The sequence below is a fragment of the Hypanus sabinus genome, chromosome 4, assembly GCF_030144855.1.
Source record: "Hypanus sabinus isolate sHypSab1 chromosome 4, sHypSab1.hap1, whole genome shotgun sequence".
Taxonomy (NCBI): domain Eukaryota; kingdom Metazoa; phylum Chordata; class Chondrichthyes; order Myliobatiformes; family Dasyatidae; genus Hypanus; species Hypanus sabinus.
In genome coordinates, this window is record NC_082709.1 from 91,557,335 (window position 1) to 91,577,793 (window position 20,459).

General features: G+C 38.4%; 1 protein-coding gene across 3 annotated transcripts in view; it reads left to right on the top strand.

Annotated features, from left to right (window-relative positions):
* The window catches only part of iqcb1 (IQ motif containing B1), a 73,410-nt gene that overhangs the window by 4,748 nt on the left and 48,203 nt on the right, over positions 1-20,459 (top strand). Inside the window, exons 3-4 of one of the 3 annotated variants that reach the window (XM_059967650.1) lie at positions 1,103-1,265; positions 18,396-18,525. In XM_059967650.1, coding sequence (XP_059823633.1) covers positions 1,103-1,265; positions 18,396-18,525 — 293 coding nt within the window. The other 2 variants (XM_059967648.1, XM_059967649.1) reach the window with 2 other exon arrangements.

Sequence of the window (20,459 nt, forward strand, 5' to 3'; positions counted from 1 at the left end):
CCACATTTGTTCACAACAGGTTTACTAGGCTGCTTTGTGCATCAAAGACTAGATAAACCTGTTTCTGTAATGTTTATTTAGGATAAACATTTACCACAACCCCAGGGGAAAACATCTTTGCTTTGCTTCTAAATACTGTCATGAGTTTGTTTATATACACCTAAGAGATGTAGTATTTCTTCCATAAGATGGTATCTCCAGCACACTTTCAGAACTATACTAAAATGTCAACTCTTGACATGAGCACTGTCCACTGAGCCACAGGAAGCATCTCCAAATTCATTCAGTGACTCCACGCTCCTTAATACTTAAATGTAGGTATAGACTTGACTATTCCATGAAGAAATGCATAATATTGGTGCTTAATTTTATTAATTTGGCAATAATCTGAATCCACTAAAATCAAATGGTAGTTACTTTTTAAATTGAAAATAGTTCATAGTGGGCCTGCACAGTTATGATAATATATTTTCTGCATGAAACCAACCTTCGCTGTGCCACAGAGAACAAGTGGCATCTGCAAAACGAGACATAACCAAAAATGGCCACTGAATATATGCTCATGGTCTGGTGCTGTAGCCCATCCAATAGAAGTTTTGATGTGTTTTATGCATTCAGAAATGTTCTCCTGTACACCACTGTTGTAATGCATGGTTATTTGAGTTACTGTTGTCTTCCTGTCACTTTAGCCAGTCTGGCCATTCTCCTCTGACCTCTCTCATCAAAAAGATGTTTTCATCCAAAGAACTGCTGCTCATTGGATGTTTTTTGTACCATTCTGTGTAAACTCTAGAAACTGGTGTGCATGAAAATCCCAGGAGATCAACGGTTTTTGAGATACTCAAACCACCCCAACTGGCACCAATGATCCTTCCACGGTCAATCACTTAGATTACATTTCAGCCCATTCTGATGTTCGGTCTGAATAATGATGGAACCTCTTGATCATGTCTGCATGTTTTTATGCATTAGGTGGCTGATTAGATATTTGCATTAACATACAGCTATACCTAATAAAATGTCCACTGAGTATATATTGTAGCATATTTGAGATTTCATCCCTGATGTAGCTTTAACTATTTCCTTGCCATATATTTTACAGAAATCTTAAAAGAATCTCCCTTAGGAAGCAAAGAGTTAAAGAAGTTGAAGGAGGACATTTATTATTATGACCTAATTCAGTATTGCATACTGGTACTTACACAAGACTACCACAACATCCCAGGGAACTGGTTCACAGCTGTACAGCTGGCAGAAATACTCAGGTAAAGATCAGGAGTCTTATTTCTGTGACTGGTATTCAGCTTTGTTCCTATTGTGGTTCAACTAAGAACTTAGTTTGTCTGTTATTGCATATTGCCAAGAAAAGTATTTGGAAGAATTACACTTAAATAATGAAGACCATAAAGACCTAGAAGTAGAATTGGAATATTCTGCCCATTGAGTTTGCTCCACCATTCAAAACATTCCCTCTCAACCCTACTTTCCTGCCTTCTACCTGTAATGTTACCTTACTAATGAGGAACTAATCAGCCTCTGCTTTAAATATACTCAATGACATGGCCTCCACTGCTGTGAGTTCCACAGAATCTCCACCCTCTGGCTAAAGAAATTTCTCCTCATCTTTATTCTATAGTGATATCCTTCTATTCTCAGGGGCTGTGCCCTCTGGTCCTAGACTCTCCCACTGCTACAGTAAAGCAGCCCACAGGAACTGTTCATAAATCAGAATCAGGTTTATTATCAACGGCATGTGACATTAAATTTGTTCACTTAGCAGCAGCAGTTCAGTGCAATACATAATCTAGCAGAGACAGAAAAAAATAATAATAAATAAACAAGTAAATTACACATATTAAATAGGTTATTAAAATGTGCAAAAACAGAAATATTGTATATTTAAAAAGTGAGGTAGTGTCCAAAGCTTCATAGTCCATTCAGGAATCAGATGGCAGAGGGGAAGAAGCTGTTCCTGAATCGCTGAGTGTGTGCCTTCAAGCTTCTGTATCTCCTACCTGATGGTAATAGTGAGAAAAGGGCATGCCCTGGGTGCTGAAGGTCCTTAATAATGGACGCTGCCTTTCTTAGACACCGCTTCCTGGGTACTTTGTAGGCTAGTGCCCAAGATGGAACTGATTAGATTTACAGCCTCCTGCATCTTTCGGTCCTGTGCAGTAGCCCCTCCATATCAGACAGTGATGCAGCCTGTCAGAATTCTCTCCACAGTACAACTATAGAAGTTTTTGAGTGACTTGTTGACGTGCCAAATAGCTTCAAACTCTCATCAAAGTATAGCCGCTGTCTTGCCTTCTTTATGACTACATCAGTGTGTTGGGACCAGGTTAGATCCTCAGAGATCTTGACACCCAGGAACTTGAAACTGCTCACTCTCTCCACATCTGAACCCTCTGTGAAGATTGGTATGTGTTCCTTCATCTTACCCTTCCTGAAGTCCACAATCAGCTCTTTCGTCTTACTGACGTTGAGTGCCAGGTTGTTGCTGCGGCACCATTACACTAGTTTTCATATCTCACTCCTGTACGCCCTTTCGTCATCACCTGAGATTCTACCAACAATGACTGTGTCGTCGGCAAATTTGTAGATGGTATTTGAGCTATGCTGAGCCACACAGTCATGTGTATACAGAGAGTCAAGCATTGGGCTAAGCACACAGTCCTGAGATGCGCCAGTGTTGATCATCAGCAAAGAGGATATGTTATCACCAATTCGCACAGACTGTGGTCTTCCGGTTAGGAAGTTGAGGATCCAGTTACAGAGGCCCAGGTTCTGCAACTTCTCAATCAGGATTGTGGGAATGATGGTATTAAATACTGAGCTATAGTCGATGAACAGCATCCTGACGTCTGTTTTTGTGTTGTCTAGGTGGTCTAAAGCATGTGAAGAACCATTGAGATTGTGTCTGCCATTGACCTATCGTGACAATAGGCAAATTGCAATGGGAACAAGCCCTTGCTGAGGCAGGAGTTCAGTCTAGTCATAACCAACCTCTCAAAGCATTTCATCACTGTCGATGTGAGTGCTATCATGTGATAGTCGTTAAGGCAGCCCACATTATTCTTCTTTGGCACTGGTATAATTGCTGCCTTTTTGAAGCAAGTGGGAACTATTTGATTTTAAAATTAAAGCATTTACATAGTCTAGGATTGCCTCTCCAATGGACTAAAAACTATGAACAAATTAGATTCCATAATCACTGCACTGCAAGAAACTTTTCCCCATGTCAGAGGTGGATAAAACTATAAGGTTTATGGTAAGGGGGAAAAGATTCATAGGTAATATGCTGGGGATCTCCTTCACCCAGATAGTGGTATGTAGCTGGAGCATGCCTCAGAGAGTGTATAAATATGGTCATTTTAACTCCTCATCCCACTCCCACTCTGAATTATTTGTCCATGACTTCCTTTACTGCGACAGTGGAACCCAACACAAACTTGAAGATCAGGTCCTCATTTTTGTTACAACCCTTTATATTGAAATCTATAGCTTTAGGTAACTTGATTCTTTTTCCTTTTTTAGCTACTGAGAATGGAGCACTTGCCCAGCATGGCCCACTGCTCTTGTCCCTGTGTTCTGTTTCACAATCCCCACATTATTTTGTCCAGATCCAGATGAAGGATCTTGTACTCAGCATTCTGGTTCAATCTTCCAAATTTTATCAGCTCATACTTCTCCAGATTGAACTCCATCTGCCACTTCTGTGCACCCTGTTTATATCCTGTTGTAACACAAATGCTGGAGAAACTCAACAGGTCCAGCAGCATCTATGGAAATGAACAAACAATCATCAGGATCTCGGCCCGAAATATCGACTGTTTATTCATTTCCAGAGATGCTGCCTGACCTGGGTTCCTTTAGCGTTTTGTGTCTGTTGCTCTGGGTTAACAGCACCTCTTGCGTTTATATCCTGTTGTAAACTATGACAATCTTATTATTATCAACAATATCACAAACCTTGGTGTTATCTGCAAACGTGCTCCCTCACCCTTCCACTTTCTCTTCCAAGTCACTTATAAAAATTCAGAAAAGTAGGGCTCCTAGAACAAATCCCTGTGGAACACACCCCACCTACTAACACCTGAATCCTTGGAGTAGGTTTCCATGTCTCATGACTGGATTGCCTCTAATCCCTATGGAGAATAGTTTTATTCAGCGTAAGAATGTGAAAGTTTACAGCAGGTAGATGGGAATGTGATGAAGAGCAGACTAAGAGCAAAGGAACCTACTCTGCTCCTAATTGTCTTTTGCACGTTGGTTGTTCCTCCCTCTTCGTTATGTACAGTTTTTCATTGCTTCTGTTGTGTTTCTTTATATTTATTGTGAATGCCTGCAAGAAAATATATGTAATCACAAGGAAATCTGCAGATGCTGGAAATTCAAACACAAACAAAATGCTGGTGGAACACAACAGGCCAGGCAGCATCTTTAGGAAGAAGCACTGTCGACGTTTCAGGCCGAGGTCAGGACGAAGCGTCTTGGCCCGAAATGTCGACAGTGCTTCTCCCTACTGAAAATGTATGTACTTTGATAATAAATTTGCATTGATCATTGAACATTTTGAAGAGGCATAGATCGAATTGACAGCCAGAGACTTTTTCCCAGGTCAGAAATGACTAATACAAAGAAGCATAATTTTACAGTGTTGTGAAAAAAGTGTAGGGAGGATGTCAGAGGCAGGTGTTTTACAGAGAATTGTAGGTGTGTGGAATGCACTGCCAGGGATGGTGGTAGAAGCAGATACATTAGCATTTAAGGTTTTAATCGATTTTATAAATGATGTTCCTAATCCATATTTTTCCAATACCTTAAATAAAAAATCCCATTCCAATATATCAAATGCTTTTCCTGCATCTAAAGCAACTGCCACACTCGTTTCCTCCCTCTTTTGCGCTAAATGGATTATACTGAATAACCGGGTTACATTATCTGCCAATTGTCTATTTTTAATAAATCCTGTTTGATCCATATGCACTAATTTTGGTAAGCATTTAGATAATCTATTAGATAAGATTTTTGCTATTATTTTATAATCAGTGTTTAATAAAGAAATAGGTCTATATGATGCTGGTTTTAAATGGTCTCTATCTTTTTTTGGCAATACCATTAAAATAGCTGTTGAAAAAGATTCTGGAAGTTTATGCATTCTTTCCGCTTGATGTATTAACTCCATAAAAGGAGGAATTAATAAATCTTTAAACTTTTTATAAAATTCAGGTGGAAAACCATCTTCTCCTGGAGATTTATTACTTTGAAGTGATCCCAGAGCTTCTTCAACCTCCTTCAATATAAAAGGCATACCTAATCCCTTCTGTTCTTCCGTATTTAATTTTGGAAGAGTTATTTGTGATAAAAATCTTTCTATCTTGACGTCATCATTTTTTGATTCTGATTTATACAACTCAGCAGATACATTAGCGACATAAAAGGAGCACTGAGATAGACGCATGGATGAAAGCATGATTCCAAGGTTGATTCCAGGATTGAACAGCTTGTCAAAATAGAGGGCTATACGGGAGCAAGGGGTTAGGTTGATATTGCAGTAGATTAAAGGGTTGTAACATCAAAGTGGACCAAAGGGCCTGTACTGTTCTGTGTTCTATAATGAAATCAACCATATGATCTCTGAATGAAATGTCTTTCTTTATTAAGTTTCCTTTCACTATCAGCCTGGAACCTGCTCAAGGGTTCTTAAACCAAGCTATGAAAAATATATGATGTACTTTGTTTAGCAATTGTGTTGCCTTTATGGCAGTTATTTAGTTTATAATATTTTCGCTTAGTAATTCATTTGTTAGTATTTTCTAGTTAGAATTAGAAGTGTTTAAAGTATATTCATTGCCTGTAAAATATATCGGCATGCAATGACGTCACATCCGGTTTTGCCGCGTCTTGTGGGAAAATACCGGTTTGAGATCAACGCGAGGGTGGGGGCTCACCACGAGGCAGACCCAAGCAGAGGTTGTTTTGCAAGCGTTAGAAATCACAGTGAGAGCAACGCTGTAAGTTAATAGATAATCAATATGTTGAACTAAGATGTTAACGCCAATCCTGTTAAAAGTAACGACGGTTGATAATGTTTATGTTTTCGTTAGTTAAAGAGCTGCGGATAGTTTGCATTGAAGTGTATTTAAAGTAGTCAATGGCGTAGGTAAACTCTGCCCGTATACTGCACTTTAATGTAATGTAGTTATAGTTACTTTTAGAAGTATTTACAATGGAAATGTGATATCAAGAAGGGAACAAATACTGTATCAATCTTGTATTGTTTTATCAACATTTTTCACCACATGTTAATGTGAAGAGTGAACAGTAAATGGTTAATCTTACTGCGACCTTGTTTCATTGACTGTGGTTTATCTCAGCGTTTAATTCGGCGTTTCATTACACCCGAGCGAGAACGCTACAGCAATCACGAACGATGGAATTGAATTTATTTGAGTTGACTTTATTTCTTTATTTCTCTTGTTTCTTACTCCACCAGTTGTTCAGACATGTTACCTTGTTACTCTTTAGGTACAGGGACAATGGTGGATGTTTTGAAGCAGGAGGGCACTCTACACTAGAAGAGGGAGAGATTAAAAATGTCTGTAAACGCACCTGCCAGCTGTGCCGCGCACATCCTGGAATGCCGTCCAGTCCCGCAGCCTTGCGGCTGTCCGCTCGTTGGAAATACCTAAGTACTGCAGCCTCAGAGATGACCAAGGTGAGGGTCTGTTCGGTGGCTCTCCTCAGGGGCTCAGTGTTGGCGCTATTAAACTAAGCTAATCTGGGACAGAAGCAGCAATGTTGGCAGCACCACTATGCTTGGCTTTGAAGTAAACGATGGTGTGCAGATCGTATCATAAGCTGCATGTGTTGTTGGTGGAAAGCTGTACCTGGATCTTGTCCCTCTAATGTTTCACTGACTTGAAGACTTTGTGCAGATCATAGCTGCTTTCTTGAGTTCCTGCTGATTACTGGCAATGTAAGCTCTATCTCGCGCAGGGAGTGCTGCTCACATGGAATTGTTGATCCGGGATTTCTGGTTTGGATAGACCCTGACTGATTTTTTGGGACAACATCCTCAATGTACTTCCAGATGAAGCTCGTGACCCCATCTGTGAACTTGAAGACATCCTCATCATGAAAGACATTGGAGTTGGTGTCATCAAAGCAGTCCTGTAGCATGGAGACTGATTAGTCGGACCAACAGTGCAGGGTTTTAACTATGGCCACCTCTTGTTTCAGCTTTTGCCTGTGCACAGGCAGAAGTGGGATGAAGGAATGGTCCGATTTGCCAAACAGTGGATGGAGGAGCGCTTTGCAAGTGTTGTGAAAGGGAGCGTAGCAGTGGTCAAGTATGCTGTCTCACCATGTGCTCACCTGGATGTGTTGACAAAACTTCAGAGAGACTTTAGACAGCAATGCTCCATAAAAGTGTCCAGCAACCATGAAGGCAACCTCTAGGCATATAGTCTCCAGGGTGCTGATGGTCTCATACAGTTACTTCAGAGCCAGATCAGTATCAGCCTGTGGCAAATAAACACAGCTGTGAACTCCCTAGGCAGCCAGAAAGGTCTACACAGCAGCACAAGGTACTGCAGATCTGGGAAACAAAAGGGTTTGAGGGTATGCACATTCTGGAGATCGCACCAAGCATTATTGACCATACCCCACCTCCTTGACTCTTTCCAGAGAGGTTTTTAAACCTATCCACCTGGAACAGGGAGAACTCAGAGGACTCGAGGTCATAATCTGGTATATCCTCCTTTAGTCAGGTCACCACGAAGCAGAAAACGTTACATTCCTTTGTGTCCCACTGATAGGAGATTCTGGCTGTCAGTTCGCACAGCTTGTTGTCCAGTATGGCATACTCCTAAACCTTGGAAACTGAATGAATTTGGAGGGTTCTGTGAGAGGGAAGGTGAGACTGATAGGTTAATAGATCGGCACAACATCGTGGGCCAAAGGCCTGTACTGTGTAATACTGTAATATGTTTTATATTCTATGAAACCCCCCCCCCCCCACTTGTAAACCCTGAGTAATTAATTGTGTAATCTGGACAACTGCAAAATAACTAATCAAAAAATAGGCTTTTGAAAGGGGTACGTTGTAGTAGATCAAGGTTGGAGTAGGGAAGTGGAATGGGAAATCAATCAACTTGGCCAGAAGCTCAGGTTGTATGAATTTTACTGGCAAACTGAAGATAAGTAATAAGAAATCATAAACAGGAGAGTCTGTATGTGCTGTAAATGCAAAGTAAGACGTGAAATGCTGGAGGAGCTGAGCAGGTCATGCAACATAGACAGAGGGGAATAAACAGTCGGGCTGGGACCCTTCATTAGGATTGGAAAGGAAGGGAGATGAAGGTGGAATTGACCATGAATCTGGAGAAGCAGTAATGGGGGGATAATGAAATAGTGGAAAAACTGAATAAGTATTTTTATTTTGCATCAATCTTCATTGTGGAAGACTCTAGCAGTATGGTGGAAGTTCCAGGTGTCAGGCATGAAATGTATGAAGTTACAATAAGTAGAGAGAAAGTTCTTGGGAAACTGAGAGGTCTGAAGGTAGGTAAGTTACCTAGATCAGACAGTGTATATGTCAGTTCTGAAAGAGGTGGGTGAAGAGATTGTGGAGGTATTAGTAATGATCTTTGAAGAATCACTAGATTCTGGAATGATTCCAGAAGATTGGAAAATTGCAAATGTAACTCCATTCTTCAAGAAAGGAGAGAGGCAGAGGAAAGGAAACTATAGGCCCTCAGTAGTTGTAAAGATGTTGGAGTAAATTATTAAGGATGAGGTCTCACAGTATTTGGAGACACCTGATAAAATAAGCCTTAGTCAGCATAATTTTCTCAAGGGAAAATCTTGCTGACAAATCTGTTGGAATTCTTTGAAGAAGTTACAAGCAGGATAAACAATGGTTGATGTGTACTTGGAATTTTAGAAGGCCTTTGACATAACAAACTACGTGCCCATGATACAGGAAAGATTCTAGCACAGGTAAAGCAGTGGCTGAAAAGTGGCAATAAAAGTAGTCATTTCTGACTGGCTGCCAGTGACTAGTGGTGATACATAGGGGTCTGTGTTGGGACCAGTTCTTTTTGTTATATGTCAGTGATTTAGATGATGGAATTGATGGCTTTGTTACAAAGTTTGCTGATGATACAAAGACAGTAGGGCAAGTAGTTTTGAGGAAGTAGAGAGGCTACAGAAGGACTTAGACAGATTAGGAAAATGGGTAAAGAAATGTCAGGAAGTGTATGGTCATGCACTTTGGTAGAAGAAATCAAAGAAAGAACTATTTTCTAAGTGGTGAGAAAATACTCAAAACTCAGACGCAAAGGGGACTTGGGAGTTCTTGTGCAGGATTCTCTAAAGGTTCATTTGTAGTTTGATTCTGTGGTGAGGAAGGCAAATGAAGTACTAGCATTTGTTTTAAGGGGATGAGAATATAAAAGCAAGAATGTAATGTTGAAACTTTATAAAGCACTGGTGAGGCCTCACTTGGATAGTATTGTAAGTAGCTTTGGGCCCCATATCTTAGAAAGGATGTGATGGAACTGGAGAGGGTTCAAAGGAGGTTCATGAATTGATTCCAGGATTGAACAGCTTGTCATATGAAGAACGACTGATGGCTCTGGGTCTGCATTCACTTGAATTCAGAAGAGTGAGGGGTGACCTAATTGAAACCTATCAAATGGTGAAAACCTTGATAGATTGATGTTTCCTATAGTAGGAGAGTCAAGATCTAAAGACACCGCCTCAGAATAGAGGGGTATCCTTTTGGACCAGAGATGAGGAAGAATTTCTTTAGCCAGAAGGTGGTGCATCTGTGGAATTCTTTGCCACAGGCAGCTATGGAGGCCAAGTCTTTTTGTATATTTAAGGCATAGGCTGATAGATCCTTGATTGGTCAGGGCAAGAAGGGATATGGGGAGACGGCGGGAAACAGCAGGAGATTGGGGCTGAGAGGAAAATTGGATAAGCCTTGGTGAAATGGTGGAGCAGACTCAATGGGCCAAATGGCCTAATTCTGCTCCTATACCTTATGGTCCTATGGTCATGGGCAATCTTCTCCCTCTGCACTACCCCCATATTTCCTGATTATTTACATATCTTCAAACTCGATTCTGAATAAACTAAATGAATAAGCCACCATCAACTTTTGGATAGAGAATCTCAAAGATTCCTACCCTCTTTGTGAAGAATGCTCTCGTAGATTCACACAGCAAAGAAACATAACCTTCAGCCCAACTCATTGACAATTGCTTCTAAACATCTTCCTTGCATCCACCATGTCATGCCCAATAAGAATTTAAATGAGATCACCTTTCTTCCTTTAAATCTTAAAGTATAAGCCGAGAGCATGTCATCTCTCATATGCCAAACCTGTGTCCCTGCAATGAGTAGTGAATCTTTGCTGCACTCCCTCTGTCGGGGAATTTCCTTTTCTTTTTTATTTCCTTTTTACTTAAGGAATAAAAAACTGCACAATTCTCCAGACTGCAGTCTTATAAGAACCCCAAGTAATTGTAGTAGATTCTCTTTATTCCAACACTCAAATGGTCCTGTAATAAAATAAAAGCAACATTAACTCTTTGCTTCCTCTTCCCACCCTATCACTTGTAAAAATGCCATCCCCTTCTTTTAGTTCCTCCATCTTCGCTACCTCTGCTCTCGTATTGGGGCTTTTCATTCCAGAACTAATGAAATATTCTCCTTCAAAGAAAGGGGCTTCCCTCTCTCCATCAACAGCACAACCCTCACCCGCAAATCTTTTATTTTGCGTATGTCTGCCCTCACCCCATCCTCCTGATGCCACACCAGGGATAGTGTTCTTCTTGTCTTCATCTGTCAGGTCCAGCACATAATTCTCTGTAACTTCCACCATCTCCAACAGGACCCCATCACCAAGCACATCTTTCCCTCGCCTCCCCTCCCCACTTTCTGATTTCCACTGGGTTCACTCCCTACCCAACTCCCTTGTCCATTCATCCCTCCCCAGTGATCTCCCTCCTGGTACTTACCCTTGCAAGCACAACAAGTGCTACACCTGTCCCTACACCTCCCACCCTCACTGCCATTCAAGGTCCCAAACAGACCTTCCAGGCAAGGCAATGCCTATGAGTCCTTTGGGGCCATCTACTGTATTTAGTGCTCCCAGTGTGGCCTCCTGTGTATTGGTGAAACCTGACTTAGATTGGGTGACCTCTTCACCGAGTACCTACCCTCTGTCTGCCAGAAAAAGTGGGATCTCCCAGTAGTCACCCATTTCAATTCTACTTCTCATTCCCATTCTGACATGTCAGTCCATAGCCTCCACTGTCATGATGATGCCACACTCAGGTTGGAGGAGCAACACCTTATATTATGTCTGGGAAGCCTCCAACCTGATGGCATTAACATCGATTTCTTGAACTTCCACAATTGCACCCCCCCCCCCACCTCCTTCACCTTTCCCCGTTTCCATTTCTCACCTTATCTCCTTACCTGCCCATCACCTCCTTCCTTCCTTTTCTTCCATGGTCTTCTATCCTCTCCTATCAGAATCCCCCACCCCCACCCCCATTTCACCTAACACCTACCACCTTGTACTTCTTCCTCCCCTCTCTCAACCTTTTTACTCTGACTTACCATCTTTCTTTCCAGTCCTTGTAGAAGGGTCTCAACCCAAAGCATCGACTGTTCACTATTTTCCATAGATGGCCTGCTGAGTTCCTCCAGCATTTTGTGTGGGTTACTTGGATTTCCAGTATCTACCAGTTTTCTTTTGTTTGTAATTAACTGTCCAGGATCAGCACTCGTGGGGTTTTTTGCTGCTTATAAAGATAATTCAGTTAATGCTGTTGTTGTAAAGTGCCTCAAATTTATTTATTTGATTTATATTGTTGCTTGAATCCCTTGAATGGATTTGCAAGCCCTAGATTCAACTATAGTACCTCAGAATGCTGGAGGAACTCAGTAGATCAGGCAGTGTGTATGGAGAGTTGAGACACTTCATCAGGACCTTCATCATTGCTGTCTGAGTTACTGAGTTCCTCCATTATTTTGTTTGTGTTATTCTGGATTTCCATCATCTGCAAAATGTCTTGTGTTTAAGATTGAACTACATATAGCCTATCACACACTCGTAGTTAACTATTATTCTTTGCCATCAGAATCTCCATTTGCAAAACACCTGTGATTAGATATAGCATCATAGTCAGCAGGAGACGCTCATGGAGTGAGTACTGTTTTAGATTCGCTCCATAACCTTTACTTTTTTTAACCTTTGATCACCCTTATTCAACTTATTTTTACCTACACCAAAAGATTCTTGCTATTTTTTTGGACTTATCGTTAAGAGTTTATTGTGAATTTTTGAAGATATGTACTCAGAAATGGCTCTTAGATCTAAAGGACAAGAACCTGGGCGGAACCCGAACGGTAATGGAAAGAAGCAAGCTCATCTGCAACGCACTGAATTAACTTGTGAATTGTTATTGGAGGTTTTGGATAAAAAATTTGATGAACAACAACAAATTTTTAAAGAAGATATAAAGGCTTTTCAAGATTATATGGATAAGACGGATTCAGTAATTAACCAGCAGCAAGTTCTTATCGCGTCTCTGCAAGAAGACGCTCGGAAACGAGATTTGATAATTGAAAAATTGCAACAGGATTTACTTTCGACCACTAAACATTTAAACATGTGGAAACATTTAAAGCCAAGAGTGTCGACTTTGAGAATCGGTCCAGAAGACAGAACCTACGTATACTTGGTCTCCCGGATGGCATAGAACAAGGCGACCCCTCGAAGTACTTTGCTCAACTTTTAAAGGATGCGTTCCCATCTGTATTTCCAGATAGCCCCCCGTTACTTGATCACGCTCATAGAATTATGCGTCGATCACTGAGTGCTTCAGCTAAACCCTCGGTTGTAATTGTCCGGTTTCATTACGTACATGATAAAGAGCAACTTATTCGTGTGGCTCGGCGGGTAGGAATGGTTAAATTTCAGGATCACAATTTCCGCTTAGTAGAAGATTTTAGTCCTGAAGGCAAGGCTTCTTTTTAAACCTCTGATGTCTGAATATTATGAGAAAAATCTAAAACCTGCGCTCTTATACCCTGCGAAGCTCAGAATCTCGCCGCCGAACGCTCTACGCTGGGTTTTCCTTTCTATATCTGAAGCGAGAAGTTTTCTAAATGAGAACTTCCCTACTGCTACTGTCTCTCATTCCTAATAAATGAGGGATTTTGATTGTGTAAGATGGTTTTTGATTCCTCAAACCAGATTTTGTTTCTGGCTATTGGTGTAGGTTTACTCTATACTTTATATTCAAGTTAAAGTGTTCTTTTGTCATATTAATCGGTTTGTTTTATACACTTTAACCATTATACTATATTGTTGACTATTATTTTTGTTCCTTCGAAGCTGTATTTTTAACCCTTCGAAGGTGAATTTTTTCTTACTAAGATGGTGGTTTTTTGGGAAAATATTTTTGGTGTTTTTTTAAGATGTCGTTATTTTTTTTTCTCTCGTCTTCTTCCTACAATGCATCGCTTATCACAGTTTAAATATTTTTTGGTTTGTTTGGGTTATAACCTGATTTATAAGTTTTTAGTGATTATATTCTTTTCGTTTTTTTTACAACCAAGTATATTAAGAAGTTTAGTTTTAGTACAGTGATCATAATTTTTAAAGTTTGGGTGGATTTTTTTTATATATATCCTTTATATACGGAGTGGTCTTCCGCTGATATGAGAGTAGAATTAGTTTCATTTTTTCCTTTTCCCAGCCTATTTTTGGCTGTTGTTTTTTTTTCTCTTTCTTGAGTGGGTGGGGGGTGGTCTTTTTTCTAACTCTATATTTCCTTTACTGGTTTGTTTTAGTTTTTTCATTTGGGCTGTTTTTGAACTACAAATATGTCTACGATGTCGTCACTTCCGGGTCCGCTCTTTATTTTTGTTCCTCTTCCGGGTGCATGAGTTTATAATTTGGTTAACCCTTTTTATACCAAAGGGTTGATTTTAGAAATATGGCTCAGACCATTAATTTTGTGTCTTGGAATACTAATGGTTTAAACCATCCGATTAAACGAAAGAAGATTTTCAAAGTATTCCAAAGACTCATATCATTTTTGTACAAGAAACTCATGTGGGGAAGGAGGATAATTATCGCTTTTTTAGGTTTTGGCGGGGTCAACAGTACCATTCGAATTTGAATGCCAAAGTAAAGGGAGTTTCAATTTTTATTGACTCCTCTATTGCATTTGTCCAACATGATATCTTTTCGAATCCGAATGGTAGATTTTTGTTAATTACAGGCTTACTTTGTAATAAAAAGTTTGCTATGGTTAATGTTTATACTCCAAATGTGGATTGTCCTGATTTTTTTAAGTCCTTACTTACTTCTTTACCTAATCTAAATGAATATAAGTTGATAATGGGTGGTGATTTTAATTGTTGTTTAAATCCTTTGATGGACAAATCTATATCTACTCAGACTTTACCCAATAAATCGGCCACTTGTATCAACTCTTTCATGACTGATAATGGAGTTTTTGATATTTGGAGATTTCGGCATCCTAAGGATGAGTTTTCTTTTTTCTCACATGTTTATCATTCTTATTCGAGAATTGATTATTTTTTTATTGACTCTTGTTTGATTCCTTCGGTAAATGGTTGTGATTATGATATTATAGCTATTTCTGACCATGCTTCATTAAAACTTTCTATTAAATTTATGGATACAGTTCCTAATGCTAGACAATGGCGATTTGACTCTACCTTATTGCAAGATCTGGACTTTATTAAATTTATGAATGAACAGATCGACTTCTTTTCAACCAACTCCACGGAAGATATTTCTTACGGAACACTTTGGGACACTTTTAAAGCATATATACGTGGACAGATTATTTCTTATACTGTTGGTCTGAGAAAACGCATAAAGAAGGAAGCTCTTTTATTGGTTGATAAAATTAAAGAGATTGACAAGAAATATTTGATTACACCTAGTAAGGAGCTTTACAAGCAAAGGGTTGAACTTCAAACAGAATATAGTTTATTACTTACATCTTCGATTGAAAATCAACTGATGAAGTCCAGATCTGATTTTTATATACATAGTGATAAATCGGGTAAACTGCTAGCTAGTCAATTGAAGAATGCTTTGGTTAAACGTCAAATTACTAAGATCCGTCAGCAAAATGGGGATTTGACAGTTAACCATGATGAGATAAATAAGTCATTTCAAGATTTTTATACTTCCCTATGTCATTCTGAATTTCCTCAGGATTGTGGTACCATGTGTGATTTTCTTGGGAAATTGAATTTCCCAAAATTATCACCAGATGATCTTTCAATATTGGAAACTCCTATGACTAATGCAGAAATCAAAGGGGTTATTTCCTCCATGAATTCAGGGAAAGCACCTGGTCCGGATGGGTATACAGCAGAATTTTTAGAATGTTTTTCCACTACTCTTTCTCCTTGGTTATATAAGGTTTTTGAAGAAGCAATTAGATTGGGCAATTTGCCACAATCTTTTTATAGAGCTTCCAGCTCTTTAATATTGAAGAAAGATAAAGACCCTACTGATTGCGCATCCTATAGACCAATATCCTTATTGAATGTAAATTCTAAGATTTTTTCCAAGTTACTTGCATCCAGGTTGGAGATGGTATTACCCCAAATTATCTCGGAAGATCTAACCGGTTTTATTAAAAATCGTTATTCTTTTTTTAATGTTAGGAGGTTATTGAATATTGTGTATACTCCTTCACATAATATTTCAGAATGTGTTATTTCATTAGATGCGGAGAAAGCATTTGACAGAGTTGAATGGCCATACTTATTTAATGTGTTGGAGGAGTTTAATTTTAGTCTGACATTTATTTCCTGGATTAAACTGATTTATCATACTCCAGTAGCCTCGGTGTTTACTAATAATCAAAGATCTCCCTTTTTTTGTTTATTTCGGGGCACTAGACAAGGCTGTCCTCTTAGCCCACTATTATTTGATATTGCTTTAGAACCCTTGGCAATTGCTATCAGAGAATCACAGGATATTCTTGGTATTAATCATGGGACAGATACTCATAAGTTATCTTTGTATGCAGATGATTTATTAATATTTATTTCTAATCCTGAGAAATCTATTCCTGTAGTTTTATCATTGTTGGCTCAATTTAGTGATTTTTCTGGGTATAAATTAAATCTTAATAAGAGTGAATTGTTTCCTTTAAATAGACTGGTCCCAATTTTTGGAAACTTACCTTTTAAATTAGTTAATGACTCTATTATTTACTTAGGGATTAAAATCACAAAAAACCATAAAGACTTATTTAAGGTTAATTTTGTACCCTTAATTGATCAGATGAAATGCTTGTTTACTAAGTGGTCACCATTATCTTTATCTCTGATAGGTAGGATTAATGCTATAAAGATGGTTATTTTACCTAAGTTTTTATATATTTTTCAAGCGGTACCAATTTTTATTCCGAAATCTTTTTTTACTAATGTTGATTCAAAAATTTCCACATATATATGTCAGAATAAAAATCCCAGGTTAGGTAAAATATACTTACAGAAGGCAAAGAAGGAAGATGGGTTAGCATTGCCTAATTTTAGATTTTATTATTGGGCAGTTAATATTAGATATTTGATATGTTGGTTGAAAGATTGGGATGGATCTTTTAGCCCTCATTGGGTGAGCCTGGAAATTAAATCGGTACTAGGTTTTGCACTGGGTTCTATTTTGGGGACTTCTCTCCCTTTTGCTCTTTCTAAATTGCCGAAACAAATTGACAACCCGATAGTTAAACATACTTTACGTATATGGTTTCAATTTCAGAAATTCTTTGGGTTGACTCAGTTTGTTTTAAATATTCCTATTGTATCCAATTGTTTTATCCACCCTTCAATTATAGACCAAGCTTATTCGGCTTGGAAGACTAAGGGATTACAATGATTTTCAGATTTATTTTTGGATAATTGTTTTATGTCTTTTGAGCAATTATCTAATCAATATAATTTGCCTAGATTTCAGTTTTTTAGATATTTACAGATTAGGAATTTTTTAAATACTGTACTTCCTACTTTTCCAAATTTTGTGTCTTCAGGTATTTTGGAGAGTTTGTTTGAATTAAATCCCTTTCAAAAAGGGCTTATATCAAAACTATATAATATAATTATGAAGATACGTTCAGAGCCCCGTTATAAGACAAAAAATGATTGGGAAAGAGAGCTTAACCTTATTATTCCTATTGAGAATTGGGATAGAATTCTTCAATTAGTTAATACATCATCTACATGTGCCAAACATTCATTAATACAGTTTAAGGTCGTACATAGGGCCCATATGTCCAAGGATAAATTGGCTCATTTTTATTCCTATATAAATCCTATTTGTGATAGATGTCAATCTGAAATAGCGTCTTTAACTCATATGTTCTGGTCGTGTCCGCTTTTGAAAAAATATTGGAAAGATATTTTTGATATTATCTCTGTGGTATTGAACATTGATTTACAACCCCATCCTATTCCCGCAATTTTTGGTTTACCAATGATGGACTCACTTCATTTATCTTCTTCCGCCTGTCGAATGATTGTGTTTCTTACACTAATGGCTAGAAGATCTATTTTGTTGAATTGGAAGGAAATTAATCCTCCTACTGTATTTCATTGGTATTCTCAAATTATGTTATGTTTAAATTTAGAAAAAATTAGAAGTGGTGTATTTGATACTTCTATTAAATTTGAAAAGATTTGGAGACCATTTATTCAATATTTTCATATGATGTAATATGACCCTGTTTCAAGCCTATTTGATTTTCCAGTTTTGATTTTATATATGTTGAGAGGATCGGAGTTGACGACACTGATGATTTTGTATTTTTGTGAGATATTATAACCAGCCCTTTTTTTTTCTCTTTTTCCAGTTTTTCTTTTTCTCTTTTTCCTTTTTTGTTTTTTTTCCTTATTAGTTATTAGATTATTAGATTAGTTCTTTTGCATAATTTTTTTTCTTTTTTTTTCTGTTTTTTTATTATATATTATGATATACCTAAATTTGCCTTGTTTATTTATATATTGTATTGTCCATGATTTGGGAATACTCATTTATACTGTAATGATTGCTTATGTATTCTTTCATGTGTAGTTGAAATGTGTATGTTTGTAATCCCATTATCTATGTATCAATTGTATTTTGTTGATATTAATAATAAAAAGATTGAAAAAGAAAGATATAGCATCACCACCATGACTAAAAATCCTTTGTAGTGATACATCATATGGGAAATCTAAATATTTTTGATTGAATGTGTTGTAGGGTGAAATGCATCTACTGGAATATTTTGAGGTTTACAGACTGAACAGTAATTTGAATTGCTTTCCCTTAGCACTGCCTGTGTGGGTCTGGATCCAAAGAATGATGCAGAAGAATTTTACAACAAAGTGTTACCATCAGGCACAGACAATCTAATGTTGCTGGCACGGCGTCTACAGGCTCGCTTCCTCAAAGCTGACGAGGTGATTCTATATAGCTTCTATCTGCCTGCTCCATTTACATCATTTGATATATTTATCTCACTGCACCTTAAGCTAGAAGCACTGGTTTTGATGCCAGTTTCAGTATTTTGTATTCAAATGTAAGCATGTACAAATTTTGCACGTGCAGAAATTTATTATTTTAACCACTTAAGGCTTCTGCATATCTCTACATTTTTGTTCCATGTTTTACAAGTCCTTAGAAGTTTATGCACCATTTTTAGAACTTCAATTTCTCAACCACACTTTGTGTTGTGTCATTTTATTTTGGGTTATGATGAACACATGCTCTCTGCAGCTTGTTAGTTCTTCCTTGGCAGTACCTATTGTTTCATATACTCAGTGGTCACTTTATTAGGTATATCTGTATCCCTATTGGTTAATGCAAAATTCTAATCAGCTAATCGTGTCAGTAATGCAACACATAAAAGCATGCAGGCAGTTGTTGTTCAGACCAAGCATCAGAATGGGGAAGAAATATGACATGTGATTTCAATCGTGGAATGATTGTTGGTGCCAGATGGGATGGTTTGGGTATCTCAGAAACTGCTGATCTCGTGGGATTTTCATGCACAGCACTGGAGTTTACAGAGAATTGTGTGCAAAACAAAAATAAATCCAGTATGTGGCAGTTTTGGGTGTGAACACCTTGTTAATGAGAGAAGTCCGGGAAGAGTGGCCAAATTGGTTCAAGCTGACGGTAATTCAAATAACCATATGTTCCAAAAGTGGTGTACAGAAGAGCATCTCTGAAAGTACAAGTCAAATCATGAAGTGGATGGGCTACAGCAGCAGAAGACCACACTGGGTTCCACTCCTGTATCTACTAATTTTTATAAATGCTTCAGGGTTTCCAGCAGAATTGTTCACAGGACTTTTGACATCTGGCATTTAACTGTGTGACTCCAAGAGATGCTTTTTCAACCAGCACTCTCCTGCTATAACTTCAAATTTTCAGTGGCCTATCTCTAATCCTAGCCTTAGTTAATCCATCTACTCCCTGGAGTTATGACTGAGTTTATCTAACCCATCCTTCTTTCATTTTCTGCTGATCATGTCACTTGTAGCACAATGGCATAGCGATTAGCACCAGTAATCACTGATTGGAGTTCAATCGCCACCACTGTCTGTAAGGATATTATACATTCTTCCCGTGACTGAGTGGGTGGTCCGGTTTCCTCCCACATTCCAAAGGTATACAGTTAGGGCATGCTGTATTGGCACTGGAAGCTTGGTGATGCTTGGACTGTGCTGGTCATTGACACAAATGACACATTTTTCACCGTATGTTTCAATGTACATGTGACAAAGCTAATCATTAAATCTTTAAATGCAGTTTTGAATGGAATAATTGAAAAGCTTCAAAAATCAGTCCTTGTTTTGGGTAAGTTACTGTGCACACTACTGTGGAAAAATATTTCACAAACTTGTCCTGGGGATGCCAATGAAACATTATATTGTGATGTAAAGTATACTGCATGTCCACTCAGTTTTCTTACTCCCTACAAGAATGATAATTTTCCATATTAAATAAAGCATTTATTGACCATGTTATTCTTCAGCTCCTAGATTCCTGATTATGCACTTGAGAAACTAATAAAATTGAGTAGGTTGATCTGGCCTGCCCATGGGATTGGGCTGCATTGTTTCCCCATTTGACTACACTGAACATAACCTACCTTTCACAGAAACAAACCTGCCTTCCATGAACTCTTTATCTATGCTTCTCGCTGAGTCAGTAAGAGCAGTCAGCATAATGAAAGACCCCATCCACCCTCGGCATATTCCCTTCTCCCCTCTTCTATCGGGCAGAAGATGGAAAAGCCTGAAAGCATGTGTCACCAGGCTCAAAGATAACTTCTACCCTGTTGCTTTAAGACTACTAAGTGGTTTCCTGATATGATAAAGATAAATTG